Below are 19,776 nucleotides of genomic sequence, written 5' to 3' on the forward strand. Positions count from 1 at the left end.
TTGGGCGGTATTTGGGTATTTCAAAGGTTTGCATCATAGAATCTAAGAACATCTACACTATCTAGAATAATACGACAATTGGTGGGCTCAGGCCGCCGGGAGGGTCTATATCGACACCCAGAGCTAGTGTTTCTTCATCGCATGGTAGTAGCACCTGGCAGTCGTCTTCAACTGCCCCTTGCGGATTATTTGCGAGAGAGGTAGACGGACAGAGTGGAAGTTACGACTATTGGGAGTGAGTATCATCACGGCAGCTCTTGCCACGGAGTAGCAGCCGACTGAGCAGCATATTTTGCAAGTATGCCTGCTGGGTCGTTTCGTCCTAGTTTTCAACTCTCTTAACTCTTTATCTGTGTCGCTCGCGTCTTCTATTGCTCGTATATTCGCTATTTCTGACACAGACGTCTTGATGTACACATTGCTTGCATTCATACAGACTTGATTAACATATTGCAACCATGTCCCTGTTACACCGATGGTCTCTACCAAGTCGAGGTTTCATCCGTGATAAAGCTCAAGATGAAGAACACATGGAGCAGACAAAATACCCTACCATGCACCTCAGCCAGCTAGGGCCTCGTCGGAGGGCCAATTTATCTTCGGTCTTCTCAACGTTGTTCGAGAAGCCTAAGAATCGCCGCAACATACGCCGTGAGAATAACGACAGCCAGGTTGCTGACAACCGGCCGCTACTAGCGTCTCAACGAGAAAATATACGACCAGATGCAGAAGAATCTGGTTACTCACTTGAATATGAGTTTCAAGACCCCGTGGCCACATTCCATTCAGCCCCACTGGGGCAAGGTGGCGTGCCCGAACTTCTATCGAAGGACACGACCGCTGATAATGGCGAAACCTCCCCGTGCATCTCGCCAGGTATCTTTATCCAGGGCAAGCCACAAGCCGATGTAAAACGATCAGTGCGTTGTTTTAGCCTCTCGAGCACAGTGACTCATGAAAGTGATAGTCGACTTGAGGAGTCTCCTTCTACAACGTCTGTTGAGAAAGACAAGGTCCGCGAGAGAAACTTGTCCGCTTCGTCTTCTTACCCATCCGAGGGTCTGCGTTCTCCTGTTCCTGGGTATTGCTCGCCAGAGTTGGCTACTCCCCACACGATGAGATACCTCGCCGAGTATCGGCGCTTCGGCCAGTATCCTTCCAAAAGCTCGTGGCATCTGGCAAACTTAGACACAGATGAAACGCCAATCAGTGCCGATCATGAAGGAAAGACCAGCGCCTCCTCATCTACCGAAATTGTTTCTCCTGGTTGCTCGATAGCTGGCCAGAGTTGCAACGTCCAACCCCTCCCTTTCTGCAACCCTTCTGAAAGTCACACCAACCTAAGGTGTGCAGACAAGACGCAGTCGCAGCGCAGACTAAGTATACTTCAAGGGGTAAGAGCACATCAGAAACCGTCATCGACTAGTGAAATCACAGTGCCGATCTTAGAAAACGAAGATGCCGTTTCCTCGCGGCTGGAGGTCAGTTTCATGAGCTACAGGCGGCCGCATGCTAAGAGCACGTCCGACGACGACGATAACAATTCTCAAGACGGAAGAAACACCAGCTCAGCAAACCATCTACATCCCAGCGAAGACACGGAACGAACTATTGTCACGGCGATAAAGCGGTGCAGCATATCCGATAACGACGGAACCTGGTCCACGATCCACGAGGTCAGAGAGCGGCGGTCTTCATCATGGATGATGCAGCTCTTCTCACTCAATTCTCCGAACGGCACCGCCCTCGCCCAGCGCCTGCGGAAGATGAAGATCAGAAAATGGGCCAAGAGGGCGTGTTTCAAGACCAAGGCTCGCTTCGAGCTTGTAGGCAGACCCGTGAAACTCGCGTCTCCTCGGCGCAAGTGGCGTCACAGATTAAAGCAAAGGACTATGAAGAAAGTGAGGCGGAATTTCGGAAAGAAGAAGAATACGAACAAGGATATAGAGGGAGGGAAGGAGAGCAAGAAGAATGCGAGAAGCAAGAAGCTCTGGGATGTCAGTGAGACCCTAGAAGCTACCAAGAAGCGGACGCGGCACTACCACAGGGGCATGACGAATCACCTCTTCGACAACCTCTCCAAGCGAAAGAGTCTACAGTTCGCTACTATGTCCAAGTCGGGAAAGGAAGATAGGATCTGCGATACCCATAAACGGACACGATCGTGTCCCGCTGATTTAGGGGTATGAAAATCGAACTGCTTGATACAGGCCATGCGTCTCTGTTTATATATGGTATTCGCGGGCAATTCACAAGGAAGCCAAGAGCATTTTCTGGGTACATAGATTCTACCTCTGGGGAACAGCAGCGAGTATGGTTTGTAAGGTCGATCACCGGTGACAGCGCAATTGGTAGAAGTAGTCAAATACGATTCTTATAAGTTGAGCAAGGCGTTCCAATCTTTTTCCCTTTAGTCCGCCTGCGAATCCTAGTTCATAAAGCTTAGTAGCACATCAAGGGGGGCTTGTTTGAACCTCAAGTCGAGGATATCGTTGAGCGCTACATAATTATAGCGAACCAATGATCCCCCTTTTTTCATGTCCGTAAACCCAGCATTACTAATAAGTCAATACACAATGAGGGCCTAGTAGAAAGAGAATCATATCACCGAAGGTCAACAGTAGTATAATTAACCGTGGTATTTTGGTAAACTCGTATTGTGCTAGTGAGAATCCGTTCTCTACTTGAATGGTATAACCCTGACATACAAACCTTTCTATTGTTCTGATGATTCAAGGTCTTGTCCCTGTTCTCTCTGGTCTGGTTTTTCGACGCCCAGAGACCTTAGTCGCTTCGAGAGCAGACTCTCGGCGACAGCTGGGTTGCCGTTGATAAGTCCGGCAAATGCATTGCCGCCGTATCCAATATCCCCCTTGTTTAATTTATTGTATTTATCAACCTGGTTATCGTAGCCGCCCCAATTCGACGCGTTGCTAGACTCCCCGGTTGTCCCGGCTGATGATCCAGGAGAATGCAGACTCTGAGGCTCTGAAGCCGCGCTCCCGTCCTCTGCCGATCTTCTAGTTCTCTCTGCTGGAAACATGAATGGGATGGGCTCTATCGGGGCGTGCTCCTCGGTAGGGCCGTATGAGAAGTGGTGGTTAAGTAGGCCTGACGTTGAAAATCCCTCGGCTATATCGAACGCGCGGCCAGCGCCACCCGAGTAAAACCCAGCACTTCGCCGCCGGAGAGCAGCGTCTGCAGTTAGGCTGGCACCTAGCCCCTTGCTGCTGGACAGCGGTGGGTGCATAACTCGTATAGCCTTGTACGGCGTGAATCTAGGCTCAGGAAGCGTGATTTCATTTCGAAGCCGCTCCTTTCCATCAGGCACACGGTTTGCAAACACAACCCTAATACTCTTGTACAAATAAAAACGACCCCGCGAGGGACAACATATATGCAGATGAACGAGATATCTCAGAATAGGACGATCAGCGGACGAATCACCTTTTAAATCAGGCATATTGTCAATAATCGGACCGTTAGAATAACTGCGTTGCCGCACAAAAGTCTTGGTGCCAGGCTCCATGCCGGCTAGATCATATGGAACCAGGAATAGCTTGACTGCTGTCTTATTCGGATTCTTAATGATTATCTGAATCTGACCCTTCTCAGGGATCCGATAACTTCCGCCAGGGGGTGCCCGTGGCGACCCCGATATACGCTTAGTTTTCCGGGTCATACGACCGGATGTGACCGTGTCTGCGTAATGAGTGTCTATCATGTCCGTCTCTGTCAGTGACCTTTCCACAGCCCTACTCTGCTGTTTTCTTTTTGACCTGGTGTCGTCTCCCTGACTCGGTAACCCATTCTCTAAATCGATCTGCCCCACATACGGACTTGGCCCGCCCTCTTCCTTGGATCGACTATGCGAAGAGCTAGCATAACTATAGAAGACAGCGGGGAAGGGCAATGTGACGTGGGGAGGACATCGAAGGCTTGACTTGCACTTGCCCAAGCCAAGGACGCCAATCTGAGCCAAGAAATCGAGGGGCTTGGATGGTGTCGTCGACATTCGGCCACGGAGAATGCTTTCTTCATAGGAACCAACCATAGATGCATGTTGTAGTGGGGAGACATCAGAACCAAAGGAGGGCCGACGGCCGTGGAGGAAAGTTGGTGTTTGAGGTGAGGACGCCGATATCGAAAGACTGGATGACGTGGTGAGGGATCGTCGAGGTTGGTGCGCCTGGTAAGGGAACGTCTTCTCTTGCCGGAGCGACGGACTCTGTCTCTGCAGTGGACTTGGGCAATATCCATATGAATAGGAGGAACTTGAGAAAGATGGCAGCATAGTATGTCGACGTTGTTGTCTGGAAATCCCAGGGTCGAGATCGGTGTGGTTGATAGGGGAAATCAGATCGACCTCTTCATTGCTCTCTGACTGAACTAAGGGACTAGTTGGTGGCTTATAGACAAAGCTCGTTGAAGCTGAAGTAGAGAGGGAAGAGAGCGCAGACCGGACCTCATCGGATCGCGTAAGATGGGGCGGTTTCTTCTCGAAATTCAACATGAAATGCCTTGGAGGCGAAGTGGCTATCCACGGTAGCCTGCCATCATCAGTAGGCTCTTGACTTGTTGGTGTGTCAGCTTGGTTACGAAATTGATCTAAGCCCAGAACTGTCTCGTCGTGTGTGAAGTCACCAGTATGTAGGGCTGATCGGGGTCTCTCAATCTTCATCCCATCTTGATACCTGCTTTCGTTATCTATATTCGTCCTATCTTTCTCGGGAGTTATCGTTGGTGGCGGCAATAGACCGGGTGAGGTGGTAGTATTGGTATTGGGTTTGGTAGGGGTGGTCGTATGCGTTGGGCTTCGAGTTGGAGACATCGACACTTCTTGTTGACGCCATGGTGGCTCGAACTATTCTCAAAAAAACGGTTCGTTAGGAACGGGTTTGACAGATTCGGAGAAGGAAGAGAGAGAGAAGTGGAGGGTGACTCGACGAACATATCGGTTGGGGATCCAGGTCGGACTTTCCCCTCTCTTCAGTCTTTCGATAAGGGTGGCACGATCAGTGCAGACGGTTGAGCCCGGGCTGTTCCCATGGTCTGGAGTCTGGGCGAGTGGGAGAAGACGGGTACTAGGAGAACTATCGTAAACAGGTCCTTCACATAGCTCGGTTCTGATGCTCTCTTCGGACAAGTCTCTGGACAACGACTGTACAAGATGACTAGGTGAGCGACGACCCCGACGAAGATGACTGTATTCTAATTGGTCGGGTGGTGTCGACATGATGCTCTCGTTCTCAGCTTGAGGCTCGACTTGGTCATGGCCACCACTAGCGGATTCCCTCCGCGTGGGAGGTCTGTCTAGATATGGTGGAAAGATAGGCATGCCGCATTCATACAAATATCACGAAGATTTGGCGGGATAGGACGGGTATGAAACTATAGCTGCCCGGTCAAAAATACGAAACAGTCAGACTGGAACGGGGATATCCCCGTCGAGGCAACGCCACAGACAACAGATAACGGGAATGTTGCTGTATCGTCCTTGGCCCCCTCTTGTTTATGGCTCTCTGCAAGGATCCCACGACTCATTGGACAGAATGTACGAGTATAGGAGACATATACATCAGTCAGAGGCAGATGACGCCGTTCTATAGAATGTTAACAGTTGACAGATGGGCCGATGGCGCATGGCAGTGATTGTGGCATGGAACAGGACTCAGGCCACTCAGGCCACTCAGGCAGATTACTTTTACGGCTGGTCGGCTCAGACGCGGCGTCACGGAGACGATGTGTCTGAGTCGATGAATGATGATGAGTGAAAGAACAAGCGAATGTAAACTTGGCTCTGTTGGGTGTTTGGAGTACCGGTAATCAACGTTTACTTAATGAGATAAGTATACATTGATGATGTACATGCTGTTCCGGGGTCGGAATAGCTTGCCGATCGAAAAGAGAAGTGCATGTTACTATGAAGTATCTAGTGTACATCCCTGCTGTACTTGTACATACATGTAATGTACACCTGACTGCCACGTAGCTAGCGCTGCGAAAGAACCTGCTAGCGCCATCAAGATTTCCCGCTACTGTATGTACTTAAACGCTTAATGTGGCTAATTAATACCTACCGTAGTATCTGTTTAGGAAAGCTAACTATATGTGTTACCTACGGCACTATACTTAGTTTGAGGCGTTATCGATATCGAAGGACTGACTGCCTTTTCTGATACCTATCGACATACTTAGGCACTTACAGTACAGTATTTCGGCCCCCGCTACAAATCTGCAACAACAAGTCAATAAATCAAAATATCGACAGTCGATATGGCCCCCAGTAAGAAGAGGCCTATTGAAGGTGACGATGCTGCCGGACCAGCTGCCAAAAAGATCCGCAAGGGTTTTCGTGTCGGTCCAGAAAATCTGCCCGACGGCCCGTGGAGGCGAAAAGGTAAAAGAAGCCGTCCACAACACCATCACCACCACCTTGGCTTGTAGTCTTGTAGTAGTTTACTGACGAATGCACACCTAACAGTTGACAAGATAAAAAAGGATCTTATCCATAAGGCGAAAGTTAAAAAAGCCTACAAGAAAATCAAAACCAACGAGCTCGCTGCCTCTTCCCGCTCCTCGAAACCTGCTCTATCAGACGTTGACCCTGGTTCTGTCACCATTGTGAGAACGGATACGGGAGATGATGGAGACGAGATAAGCGACGGAAACCGCAGCGAAAATGATGCCAAGGGGGAAGAAGAGCAGGAGCAAAGGGTAGAAGAATCCCCTGAACCACAGATCCACCCCCAGCGTCAAGCTATGCTCGACGACGATGATCACAACAACGACAACGACAACACAGATAAGACACCTCGCCGCATAAACCCAGACAAGGACAATCAATCAATCCAAGATGAAACCCCCCAAAGGCATCAAGAACGAGAGCGAACGAACAGGCAGAGGAAACCAGGCTACTTCGACCAGGCGCTCACGATAGCCGAGCGCAAAAGGGCCGAGGCGGCAGAGCGAGCAGCCGAGAAGGAGCGCAGAGAGGTCGAACGACAACGCAAGAACGAGGAGCGCGAGCGTTTCCGCCGCGCCATGGCCAAGGCACGGAAGCCTGGTCGGGACGGCCAGCGGCGCTTGGGCCGCGAGAGCGGGCTCCTGCTGGAGAAGGTCAAGAAGATGGTGGGTTGAGTGGGAGCAGCCGGCGTTTTTGCATTGATTCACATAAGGTCAAGTCGGGAGTATTTGGAGAGAAAAGAATTTACGGCATGTATAATGATGCAGGCTGGAGAGTGTGTGTGCGTTTATACTAAGCTCCCACTGAGATGATAGAGAGAGATTGTGGTTTTGGTGTGATGATACCCCTAGTTTATACGGAGTAATACAACTCCATGCATTAGTGAAACCCTAAGCAATTCCTATGTATATTAGCACATAGTGACTATCACTCAGGACGACAACTTTCCACGCGAGAAATCCTAGCAGGTGTCTAAAGATATGAATGTGTAAAGCAGCCTCATATTATTATATATATCCTATCTCATGAACGCCGATCAAAAGGCTAAAGGTAGAGGTTTTCTTTCAATACCGGGTATCGTATTCTACGTTCCAACACGCTGATAATCGTAAGTCGGTCAAGGAAGGGCCCATGGCGATCTCCTTTCTTTCAATAAGACTGACCTGTGGAAACAGAGACAAGAGACAAGAAAGGAAAAAGTGGAGGAGCTTCATAGCGAACGTATGTGCAGAAGGTAGGTATTGGATGGGAGTATGTAGGCATGGGTTGTATATATATAGAAGGTAATCACGCGCTTCATTCACCGCGAGTATTTGCGATCCGGCAATTCGGTCCTATCGCTTTCAAGGGGCGCCGGCAATTCATGTGCCCATTGCATATTTGGGTCCATGAGTTCCCCGACACGGGCATCGCTGCCCGGCAGCTCTCCGCCACGCATGCTCGTAGCTATGCTGGCAATACCGTCTTGGTGTCCGGAGAGCTCGCTGCGCCAGATCTCGTGTGACGGCTGTGACGGCTCGGCATAGTATAGCTGTGGTGACGTTGACGGTGATTGAATTGTAGCGCCGCTGAGCAGTGAATCGGGTGAATAGTATCGGGGGCCGCCGTTGTAGTCCTTAGGCCACGGCTCCGGCTTGTACTCGGCGATATCTTCCATGTCTCGGGTCGTCGGTGCAAGTCCTCCTTTTGATTCCGGCGTATCGGCACGGGCGCGTCTGCTCCGCCGGATCAGAAATAACGAGATCATGCCGATCGTGGCGACGCCTAAAACGCCACCCACAGCGCCGCCCACAATGACGCCCGTGGACTGTGATCCGCCTCCTAGCATAGGCTTGGGGGACAGTGGCGGTGAATCTTTCTTCATGAAAATGACCTCAACCTCTTCGCTATCCCACTCCACGTTTTGTAGATTGCCGTCGCCGTACCATTGTTTCACAATGGCCGGGCTGTCGTAGCTGGGGGCGTCCGGTTCATAAGAATCTTTCCACTCGAGTTCTGTCATATCGAGTATTCCAATACCGTAGGTCCAAGGATCAGCCGTTGTTGGGGCTGTGAACGTCCTGTTCTCGCCATCCACCCCTCCCATGCTTAGCATTTGTCTCTGGCCTTTGCCAATGATGGCGCATTGATGATCAGACCGTGGGGGGCCATTCTTGGGGCCCTTAAAGAAGTGGAAGCTAGGGAGAGACAGAACATAAACCTCGGCGGATGTATCACGCAATTGATCTGACACCCCGCCGTAGATGAATCTATACACCAGCATTAGTTCATTGAACCGCTTTCCCCACTCGTCAATGTCTGGAGGATGCATACATTTCATATGTGCCATTGGGACCGGGCACGCCAACGCTACAATGAGATTCCACGGTAGGGGGTTTGTCGCCTGTTGTTGATTGCGTATACCATTGTTTTGTGACCGGATCGACCATGCTGATGTGGTTCCAAATTATCTCCACGATCGTCTCGTTCGTCGCATCCACGGGGGTCTCGGCTCCTCCCAGAAACATAATAAGTCCGTTAGGGCCGAAAGGCACATATTCTGCCCTCGCATTTAAACTAGTCCCATAACCACCATACGATGAAGCTGTGACTGTAGTGTTCTGCCAGCTACCGGTCCGGAAATTGTACGAGACTAAGCCCGGCGTGGCGAAACCCGGAGTAGCCTTGTTAACGGAGCTGTCGGACGACGTCATCACTGCACCGCCGAACGAGTAGCCTACATCGTTAGTTTGTGTGAAGGCGGAGCCGAATGTGCCTTTTAATTTCGAGAAGGCTAAATAATCCCGTTGAGTAACCTGTGCCCACGTACCCCCTCCCGAGCCATCTGCGGTGAGTCGCCAGAGGCCTTGTTCCGGCGATGAGCCATCCGAAGTAAATCCACCCCAGGTGTACAGGTTCTTCCCGTCAATCCAATGAACCTGTTTGGAGAGAAGCGGTGCTGCCTTTGGTATAGATCGCAAGGGGACTGTTTCATTTGTCCAACTCTTAGTCAAATCTATAGACCACGTAGTAGTGACTAAAGTTCTAGTTAGCAAAATCGATCTATTCCATCCAGAGGAAGGGAGGTCGTGCCATCGTAGGAAGGGCTGTCAGCGGGCGTGCTGTCGTCAACCCGTTCCGTAATCTGGCCGCCGTCGATATAGAGATAGTCATCGCCGAGAACGGCGACTGTGTGACAGCCCCGGCGGATGAAGTCGTGGGCACTTGGAATGTCGCTGCGCCTCTCGAGGTCCGGTGCCCTGGCAAGTTCCGGTTGTCCCAGCGCTCCCCATACCGCGAGAAGCACGAAGGGATAGCATCGGCCCTTCATTGGGGGTGAAGGGCTCGGGGAATGGGCAAAACGCACGCTTTCACCACAGTCGATAATGAAACATTATGGGAAAGCGAGGTGGGTATGAAGCCGGCGACAAGGCTTTCAATATAGCGTACCGACAGAACGGGTGTCAAAGAGCACACACGTCGTCAGAGCGTGAGAGAGGAGGGCCTTAGGAAATTGGGATACGGTCCTGTGCTGGGGACGAGGCAGAAGTGGGCTCTTTGGCTCGAATTAGTCGACGCTACTGCACATAAGATCTTGGGGTGACAGGCACCGTCGTGTAGTGTAGGTATACAACACACACAACACGCCCTACAGGAATGCAAAGCAGCGTGGAATAGAGTAGCCCTCGGCTCAGCCCAGGAATAACGGGATGCCTTCCTACCGGTAGTAGCATAGAGAGAGGCGAGGAGAAGGTCTTGGACCGGCCAAGACTTTGCTCCCTTCTGCTTACTTGGGAGTAGCAGTGTACCTCATCTGGCCCCCTAAATACACGTACAGGTATCCAGTCAGTCAATCGAGTCCTACACTACTACTCTTTTGGGCCCCCGTCAGCAACCGCTTCATGACTACATACCTATACACGTGTATTATAAGTATCCCATGCTTCCTTGGCTAATTGTCGAATGATTGTCCTACAACTGTTGTCGGTTAGCGTAGTACACCAAGTTTAGACCTAGCGGTTAAGCAGTTATCAAACTAGCCCCAAGTTCTGGGTCCTCGCTGAGCCTTAGATGCTCATCTTAAGTTACATGTCTTTGTCTCTGTCTCTTGTCTCTGTTGAAACTCCCCTTCTCGAAGTGCTCTAGTGTACCAGCGGCAAAGTCCTCGCGGGACGCAGATGATGCCTCGATTCAGGCAGGAGGTTGCGGCCGAAGGATTTGGGCATGGGGTAAGCCGTCAAATGAGTTTAATGCCACAAGCGCCTATTGCATAATTTCGAATCCTTCGACAGCTGTAGGGCGACGTGAACGCATCATGTCTCGGGTCTGTTGGCACTGGCAGCAGCAGGACACCAGCTCTGACACAACCAGACACAACCTAGCGGGGGACGCGAGCGGATCTCGGCCAGAGTCGACGAACCCGAGACACTCGACACCCACATCCACCCACAACGGTTCACCGGCTTGGCAATGATCATCCTGACAACGCCAACCCTGACAGCGCTACCGTTCCTGAGCCACACTTGTTGGCCTGGCTCTCAAACATGATATTTGAGTTGGCAGCATCTTACGAGAGCACACTTTCTCATCTGAGTATCCCTGATCACCGAGCGTCTCCAACAGAGCAGCTCTTTGCCACATGTGTAGAGCAGATTTGTCAGGTGTGTTTCGCGCTTACCGATTAGCCGCGCTGATCCTCATCATTGTCCGTCCAAGTTTCCATGTCGGTGAACGACGTTGTGAGTCTGTTGTGAGTCTGTTGTGAGGAATCTCGATTCCTGCCGTGTACTTTGATCCCTGGTTGGGGGCCGTGAAGACTTCTCCTTCCCTACCCGACCTACGCGTACCTACCTATGTCCAGTACGGAATAGTACCTTTCACAATTGTCACATGTATGTGTTCTAATACTACTTTACTCGGAACCATGTTTCAACCCATTTTCACTATCCAATTCATTCATTCTCACCTTGAACGAACTTCCATCCCGAAAATATAATCAGGACAGGGAGAGAGGCCAGCAAGACGCAGAAGCTTGCAAGAGTAGGTAGCCGTTAAGAACGGCCACGGTACACTGCGCAGCACGCAACGGAACACCGGTGGGAAGCCTCCTGCATGCAATGCGTGCGACACCAACACCTAATTCCTGGCTTGCGATAGGTTCACGGTCGAAGTGCCGTGCATAAACGGTGTGCCACAAGTATGGCGATTGGCGGCTTTTGGTACGACGACATCCTCCGTGGTGCAACTGTAGTCTGCACGAATGCGGCGCCCCACCTACCTACTATACTTGCGCCAGCAAAGCCTCCTTGCCAATACCTACAGTAGGTGCTGCTTGGGTGTGCGTGAGCTGGTGCCGGGTAAATGCTGTATTGTAGTGTAGGTACGGTATCATTACTGAAGTCGTGGAACTCCGTGTCGTGATTTGTTCCTCCTTGAGTAACGCCTTGGCATCTGACGTCTTAGTAAAAAGACAAGTGGCGATTTAATGGTCTCGTTTCTTCCTTTTCGTTCCCTCTGTGACACGAAGGACAAGCAAGCGCGCAACCGAATCGTTGCGCAGAAGCGTTGCGGATGTTATACCATCATTCAGCCCAGCAATGGTGCTGGTTTCATATAGTGGCTGTCAGCATGAGACAACATACATAGTACACCATTACTATACAACCACCCGCCAATGTGAGAGCTAAAATATGATAGGTGCAGCAAATGAATAGATGATGTTTGTTAAGTTCCAAACCAAACTTCTAGAAGTGTCAAATCCCAAAAACGTCACTTCACTTGTTTGGGATTGACCGTGGGTTTTGCCGGCGCGCCCATCTATGACAGAACGTGGTGACATCGTTTTATTCCTACGCTGTTACCGCCAGTCTTGCTTGTTTCTCACATACGTATGCACAATGTAGATAGCGTGACTGAAACATACTCAGCTCACCCTGACTATCCGTCTCCAGATGCACTGCTACAGTACAGCAGCCGTGTTCACAGCTCATACAGCCTTACCAGCTGAACTGTCGCCTCATCAGCATCACCCATAGCCGCAGACTTCAAATCCATTGATCTGCGTCCAGGGGTCTTGTTTTGGATGTGAAGAACACTACACAGCACTAGGTACTTACAAAACAGAATGTGGATGACTTGAAACGTAGGTTAGAGTATTGTAATTACGGCTGACGCCATAATCCACCTCCGCACGCTGCCGCATTGGCAATCCTCATCGAACTCCCTATCTTGTTTTGTCAATTTCATTTTATACCGAATAGTCTCACTGGTACTTTTCCACACGACACACGACGCTAGCGTTGACCTCGAGAAACCATCGCTTGTTGTAGGTACCCCTAAATAAGCAGAAATATGAAGTCCTACGCTAGGCCATCTCTCTACTAAGTAAATAGCTATTATTATGGTTATTACTATTGTCTTGAGCCTTGGCAATCACAATGTCTTTTGATGTTCATTTGCCATTCGGTCTACAAGTATGCTTCAGGTGCAATTCATACATAACATACTAGCATAATGAGTACCTAGCCTACCTAGCCTATGTCAAGTCACGAGCCCGCATGTAAAGAACGGGCCGCTAACAAGGGGAGCAATTAGGCGATGAATCCATTGTACTTATATGTAAATGCTGTTAAGGCTTGACTACACACCCCTTGTTCAGCCCTACAGTAATACCGTATGAGACTACACACTACGGACATTTTCTCTCGCCTAGCGGTAGATTACCAACCACCGAGGCCAACTAGCATAGCGAGCAACAACGAGACATGTCCTCGGAACTCGGTAATCATAGGAATGAATAAGCTAATCTCGTAGCGAGCCTTATGGCCTGATACTATGGCGCTAGGTTCGAGTGGTGTGTCCATATGTAAGTACTCGGACAATAACAACGTCAGCAAGGAGATGAATTTCATCAATACCTAGCATGCATTAAGTTACGGTATAAACACCCTAATACGCTTGGTCCATGCCAAGTAAGTTGATACCTGTCTGATAATACGGACACGTGTAACCGATATCCAGAGTTGAAATAGCCTCCGAGCCGTCTCATCCAACTGATTTTTCCATATGATGAATCCGTCCTTACACATAAGTACATGTTCTCAATGTGTAGGACTTTGACTCAGCCCCAAACCTAGTATTCACCATTCTGAGATAGGCTCATAGTGTCTTGAAGTTAGTTCAGAGGCTCCTCCAGCATCTATGATCATCGTGTTCAGTGTCCACAAGCCTACTATCGATGCCCAACCAAAAGTAGATGGGGGCCAATGAACCGACTAGGAATCGAGCCCACAACTTCCGTGATGGAAAATAATCTCAAGATTGAATGACTTGTACATGGGAAATCCACGCTGATAGCCACCACTGACCGCTTGCTTCGTGTCGCCCGGATATGGGACGTGCCGCTTGCGCGTAGGACCGGGGGACACTCCAACTTAGCGGTGTGTCCAGGTACAGCGGTCTAGAAAGCGATCTAAAGGGAATGGTAGAGTCAGGAGGCGGCGACCTGGATGGGTGCTTTACAGATCATGTAACCAATTTCATACCTCTTAGGTTCTCTTATCTTATTACCTTATATTGCGAAGTGGCCGATGGTGAGTTGGCACAGGCTATGATAGCCAGTACAGCCCGTTACGGAGCAATGATTATGACGCTGGCTACAAAACCATGTCCTAGGCTTATATAATTAATATGTTCAAAGCACAGAAAGTGAGGCTTAAGAGGAAAACACCTTCAAACGTTCACAAAGAGCAAGATAAATAGATGTTACACGCATTTCTCATGCTTAGAAATATGAAGGTATCAAGATATCTCGATTTATGTGTCTTTTTTTTAGATGGTTATTGTTATTGTTGTCTGTCTGCTGCAGACGCTCGTTTCCTTTTTCATTCCCACAGTAATCTGTTTAGTTCCCGCTTTCCAAATGTCGCCCAATGTTCAATAGAAACATAATTTGGACGAGTAACTGCATTGAAAAATAGATAGGGGAAAAGATCGAATGCATACTTGCTGGCATATCCTCGCCAACTTCAATAGTCCTTTAGCAGTGGCGATCCAGAAATCGAAGCAGAACAAGGGAAAGAGCCCACCATGCCTGGAAGGATATCATCAAATTCCCTAATGTAAACACAGAGAAACCCCTGCTGGGATACCTCTCATGGATAAAAAAAAAGCCGACGAAGATCCTGCTGGACCCCAAGGCCGCATATTAAAAGAATATCTCCGGGCTTCACTCAGCACTGGAAGCAACATTAACCTATAGACTAGGACGAACTTTGGGTTGCGCCGTATGGTCAATGACTGTTCGTTCTTTTGTTGTTATATGTACAATGCGGAATGCTGCTTGTTGATGATAAACCACAAGGTAACTTAGATTAAGAAAATATGTTGTGGCTGTTCTCGATAATGAATTGAACTGCAATGTTTTTGGCGTGCATGTCTGTCATCTCTCGTTCAATATTCGTGTCTCTCATGATAGTAGGGGCAAAAACCACGGCCAAGTTCCGTGGTGTCATCTGGTTAGGTTAGCCAAGCCTCGAGCACGGTGGGAATAAATATAGGCAGCGTACGAGATTTTCGCTTTCTCTCGATGCCACACGAGACAGGTGGAACATGAGGAACTCAAGACAGTCCTTGTGCTGCCTCGGCAGTTGGCTGAAGACGGTTTGGAGATGGCTGCACTTCTCCGAGTCGGTTGTAAGTGCTATTATCTGTTAGTGTCTGTTTGTTTAAAGTTTTGAGGGCAGGTCAATGGCGTGATACTCACAATTCGTTTCTAGCACGCGGTCATAGACATCATATGTTAGTAGTGGCGTTGGGAGCTTCCGGAAGTACTGCTTAAGAACACTAGTGACTGCAGTGATATCCATATCAGGATCTGAGATGTCGAAGTTCTCGTTCTTATCAAAGCCTTCTTGAATAATCTTAACCTGCGAGTTGCCACCCGTCTTGCGGTAGATGCCTTCCATTTCCATGCCCCTGAGCTCAACTTCCTCAATGCATCGTGTTATAACGGAAGGGATTTGCCGGCGTTCATACTCAGCTCGCTCTGTAAGTTCGGAGCCGAACAAAACATTAGGAGGCTCAGCCGCGGTTGCTGTGGACGCACTTATGGCCGCGCCAGCCTTCGGCATAGTCTGCGCCTTCTTGAAGCCGAAAAATCCTTGTCGGCTGGCCTCGGCCTGCTGGCGGTTGAAGCCATTGGGCGGCACATGTGAGACCGGTGACTCGACAGGTGTCACAGTCATGTTGTACGGAACACCAATGCTTTCTCCAGCCATGCCTTGGGGATGGCGCTCTGGCTGCTGGAAGGCAACGACCGTTCGATTCACTCCTTTAGCAATATTCTGAGCCACGGCCTTCGAACCCTTCTTCCATTTAGAGAAGTTCTTCTTTTCAATTTTGACCACGGTTGGCCGGGCCTCGATGATTGGCTCTTCATGCTCGGGCGTGATAATGGTGGTACCTGTCTGTATGCTCGCGTTATCAAGGCTAACTGAATTGTTCGAGACACCCTTATTGTGGTTATAGATGCCAAGGCCGTTCGCCGGTAGCCTAGCATCTGAGTGGTTCTTGAATCTTTCTTGAATTTGATGGGTAATGTCGTTGTTCAAGTCCGCTAGCTGGGCGTTCTTAGAGACCAGCTGCTCAAACTCGACGCGGGCACGATCCCGATCAGCTATTGCTCGGTTCTTCTCTTCCACAAGTTGGTCTCTCTCGGCATGAAGCTGCTCAATGGAGGCTGCCATAGACTGTTTCAATTTGTCCAGCCTCTGGACGAAATCCCTGATGGCAGACTCCTCGAGATCGCGCGGATCGACAGGTTTCTTGGTCTCTTTGGCCTTCTCCACGTATCCAGCAAGCGCTTCCAATTGGCGTATCATTATCTCTGTCTGAGTGTCCAGTACCGAGACCGTCTTACGCTTTTCCTCAACCTTCTGCGACAAACTCTTGAGGTCCTTCTCATTATTGAACTGTCGCTCCAGTTCTGCTACTCGTTGTTCTGAATTCCGCAAACGCCGTTTTAACATTGCATTATCTTCACCAGGCGTCAATGACAAGGGGCTGGTGATATCTTGAGTAGCACCGTTTATTGAATCCTCAGCAATAGGAGTCTTTGGCCAGCGCGGCGATGCGGTAGTCCGTGTAGTCTCGCTGACACTTCGTGTATGGCCGACACGGGGAGGGGCACTCGACTCGGTGCTGTTGGTACGCCCGTGACGAACAGCATTAGATACGCGGCGAAGAATTGACGATGAGCCTTCATCTGTACCCAAAATACGGGCCATATCCTCGTCCATGCTAAAGTCACCACTGGCATTCCATATAGGTAGTTTCGGGGATGACTTATGCTCGCCCGCTACACCAGCTGCATCCTGCGCCGTAGATTGTCCAGGAGGCGCCGGTGGCGCTCGGGGCGCCATATATGTATCAGTCAGCTTTGATTCTGCCGGGGTAGGTCGAGCAAAGCCATTCACTAAACAATTGTAAGCTTGTAAGTCTAGACGAGACGAAGATATGGCTTACCGCTTCTCGAGGCCGAGTGGGGAAGCTCTTTCCGAGCAATTGGCCGGGAGGCATTACCTGAAGTTGCTGCTAGGGGGTCAGCTAGCCGGTTTTCGTCGTCTTCTTTAAGTCGCGAGTCTTGCGAGCTGCGTGGCGTGCTAGTGCGATCGTTAGAGTATAGGTGTTGGTTAGCTTCATTAGCAACAACATCTTTGTCAATCCGCCCGGAGCCACTATCTCGGGAGCCAACCGGTTCTTGAAAAGCGTTGGATTGCTGGGAGTTGGTCCTCGTATTCAGCTTCCTACTCTTGGGAGCGTCTTGCAATCTGAAGTCTTCAGATTTGCCATTAACAGGCGTCTGTGTCCTATCGTCACCGGCAACAGACGATGCGTTTGACGATCCATTCCTATCGACTTTGGATGATTTAGATAATTTCCTGCCCAGGCTCTTCGAAGGAAGATTATCATAGTCCGAGGACGCTTGACGCCCCTTTTCTTGAAAAGCAATATGCGGTGTGGAAGACTGAGAATCGGTTTTCCTTTCCGCTTGTTTCGGAACGCTGTTGAAGTAATCTTTGTCCTGGGTCTTCTTATTACCATCTCCAAGGGTTTCCGTGGTAGATCTCGGTGTCGCAGAAGGAAGGGGGCTTGGATCTAGAGCAACCGGGATGAAGAAGCTCTGATCATCTATTCCTGTACCCGCCGTATCGCCACCCGCGTAGAGGGCAGAGTTCCGGTTAGGACGGTAGGTGTGAGAAGGTAATGATAGGCCAGCGTGATCAGACGGACGTTCAGGAGACCGGGCAGAACGTGAGTTGTTCAGTGAATCTGAGTCGTTGCGAGGATATGACGGCCGTGGCCGCGGAGAGAGATTGGTGGGAAGCTCAGTAGGCGTGTCAGACTCCGGATCGACCCGATCATTGGAGAAAGCATTGGGCGGTATTGCATTAGGAGGTAGCGCTGGGAGAGATTTTTCTACCACTGAACTATCCTTCTCGCGAGCCTTGGCCTGGGCAGCCTTGGATTTCTTCCTGCGCCTTGCCATTAATGATTCATGGCAGCTCATGCAGAAGATTCCCTGTGATGTTTTGGCATAGCGTAGGTTTTCAATCTTCCTTTTGCAATTCCTACACCGAAAGCACGCAGCACAAAAGGCCTGTTCACCAGTAAGAATTGCGAGATCCTCGATCTTGTCGCCGCACGCGCTACAACTGTATGTACAATTATTACATATCAGAGAGCCATCGCCGAGGAGGAGCAAGTTTGCGTCCGAATCGAGCAGGGTATTGCATGTATTGCAACGAAAGCAATTGAGATGCCATCGGTTTCCCGCTACGTCAATTGTTAGACAAGAATCGTACAAGACACAGTGGCCGGACAGAGCCGGAAGCCATTGCTGTGGTGGTAGCACGACTTACCAAGTTCGAAGGCTTTGCCCTCTTCTAATATCTGCATCACGTTTAGATCAGTCTGCGGATTGCAATTGCAGGGTAGCTTATGACTCAGCTACTTACCTCACCACATCCTTTACATGGGAAAATATCGTCTCCGTCCACCGAGCCATCTAGGTAGTCATCCATAGTTTCTGTTTCTCCTCGTCGTACAGTTACGTCGCAAGTCTCAAACGCTGCCGATAGATGAAGGATTCGACACGCGGGAACACCGGTCAAGGCTCCAGGGTTGTAGTCTCCAAGCTCGAAATGACTGGTCCCAAGGGCAAAAACGTCATATGGAAGACAAGGAGACGAGTGCGAGTCTCCAGTTGAGGATTAAGGCGGGGAGGACGACTAGCTAGCGATTGTCGAGTAACACGGGACACGGTCGACTTATCAGAAATGATAAGAGACAGGATCGATTCTGAACTGGGAATTGGGACTCGAAACTTAGACGCAGGGAATTGAGCACAGGGGCAGGACAGGGCAGGGCAGGGGAGGACGCTGCGCCGACGGGCGTGAAACCACAGACAGGAACGGGTAGGATGGGACTCGGGCCCGACAGTCGACTTGGAGCGTCAAAGGTGGCCGCCGTTGTCGTTGGTGATGGCGGTGGTAGCGAAGGTGGGTGTTGCAACGGCAATTCGAAAGGAGTGGGGGGGGTATTGTCGGATGGAATGGGGTGGCAGGAGGCCAGAAGCGGGAGAGGTGGTGTTGGCTGTGAGGCCGAAGAGGCGGAACAAAAGGGATCAGCGCGGACAAAAGTGGATGGGATGGACCGATACGGTAGATGGCGACAGCGACAAACAAGTGAATTCAGTGAGTAAGTGACAGTCGACAGTCGACAGTGACAGTGACAGTGGCAACGACGCCTCGACTCAACCCAGCCAGACCAGACCAGACCAGATGCTGGCGGGTATGATGAGTTCGTCAAGACGGTAATTGAACAGTGAAGAGTCGGGGAATGACTTGGTATTCCATCCCAGCAGTGAGTGAGGGTTGTAAGTATAGGTGGTAGCAAATAATGCATCCAGACACTCTCTCGTTCATTCATTCGGCCACCCGGCCACTTGGCCCCGGCTTGAGAAAGGGGGGGCAAAAGTGATATGATAGCGCCTACTTAACCTAAACCTCCTACCTCCAATATAGTATAGGACCTAGACTAGAAGTAGGTACAATAGGTACCTACCTGCCTAGACCTACCTAACCTACCTACCTAGGTACTTACTTAGACACACGCACACACACACTTAGGGCAGGTACTCATTTAAGTACTTAGCTACAGGTGGTCGCTGTGTGTACCTATATGTACAAGCCAGTATCACCCACTCAATTGGCTAGTGTCAGTCGCGTCATCTCCTGTAGGCCAGTCAGGACTCTATAGTAGGTAGGTCT

The 19,776-nt window shown here is 50.1% G+C and overlaps 6 protein-coding genes across 6 annotated transcripts; 2 read left to right on the top strand and 4 right to left on the bottom strand.

The window, feature by feature from the left end:
- Positions 1 to 226: 226 nt before the first annotated feature.
- On the top strand, positions 227 to 2,550 carry F5B22DRAFT_573223 (uncharacterized protein). The gene has a single exon (XM_047973180.1). It carries the CDS (start codon positions 459 to 461, stop codon positions 2,187 to 2,189), a length of 1,731 nt encoding a protein of 576 aa, XP_047833456.1. The 5' UTR covers positions 227 to 458; the 3' UTR covers positions 2,190 to 2,550.
- F5B22DRAFT_596844 (uncharacterized protein) lies at positions 2,394 to 5,954 on the bottom strand. Its single transcript, XM_047974272.1, has 2 exons — positions 4,952 to 5,954; positions 2,394 to 4,864 (listed from the first exon to the last, which is right to left on the bottom strand). The coding sequence occupies exons 1-2, from the start codon at positions 5,336 to 5,338 to the stop codon at positions 2,717 to 2,719; spliced, it is 2,535 nt and encodes an 844-aa protein (XP_047833457.1). The 5' UTR covers positions 5,339 to 5,954; the 3' UTR covers positions 2,394 to 2,716.
- A 110-nt stretch (positions 5,955 to 6,064) lies between these two features.
- F5B22DRAFT_596846 (uncharacterized protein) lies at positions 6,065 to 7,446 on the top strand. Its single transcript, XM_047974273.1, has 2 exons — positions 6,065 to 6,400; positions 6,485 to 7,446. Exons 1-2 carry the CDS (start codon positions 6,277 to 6,279, stop codon positions 7,138 to 7,140), a joined length of 780 nt encoding a protein of 259 aa, XP_047833458.1. The 5' UTR covers positions 6,065 to 6,276; the 3' UTR covers positions 7,141 to 7,446.
- Positions 7,447 to 7,766: 320 nt separating this feature from the next.
- F5B22DRAFT_634795 (uncharacterized protein) lies at positions 7,767 to 9,776 on the bottom strand (the record flags this gene model as incomplete). Its single annotated transcript, XM_047977037.1, has 3 exons — positions 7,767 to 8,715; positions 8,780 to 9,450; positions 9,579 to 9,776. 3 exons carry the CDS (start codon positions 9,774 to 9,776, stop codon positions 7,767 to 7,769), a joined length of 1,818 nt encoding a protein of 605 aa, XP_047833459.1.
- A 5,007-nt stretch (positions 9,777 to 14,783) lies between these two features.
- Positions 14,784 to 18,571, bottom strand: F5B22DRAFT_573338 (rho GTPase activator Rga). The gene is made up of 3 exons (XM_047973181.1): positions 18,367 to 18,571; positions 16,970 to 18,280; positions 14,784 to 16,919 (listed from the first exon to the last, which is right to left on the bottom strand). Exons 1-3 carry the CDS (start codon positions 18,401 to 18,403, stop codon positions 15,172 to 15,174), a joined length of 3,096 nt encoding a protein of 1,031 aa, XP_047833460.1. The 5' UTR covers positions 18,404 to 18,571; the 3' UTR covers positions 14,784 to 15,171.
- F5B22DRAFT_596854 (uncharacterized protein) lies at positions 18,377 to 19,487 on the bottom strand. Its single transcript, XM_047974274.1, has one exon. The coding sequence runs from the start codon at positions 19,433 to 19,435 to the stop codon at positions 18,740 to 18,742; it is 696 nt and encodes a 231-aa protein (XP_047833461.1). The 5' UTR covers positions 19,436 to 19,487; the 3' UTR covers positions 18,377 to 18,739.
- Between the last annotated feature and the right edge of the window lie 289 nt (positions 19,488 to 19,776).

The sequence above is a fragment of the Xylaria bambusicola genome, assembly GCF_022495145.1.
Source record: "Xylaria bambusicola strain CBS 139988 unplaced genomic scaffold F5B22scaffold_9, whole genome shotgun sequence".
Taxonomy (NCBI): domain Eukaryota; kingdom Fungi; phylum Ascomycota; class Sordariomycetes; order Xylariales; family Xylariaceae; genus Xylaria; species Xylaria bambusicola.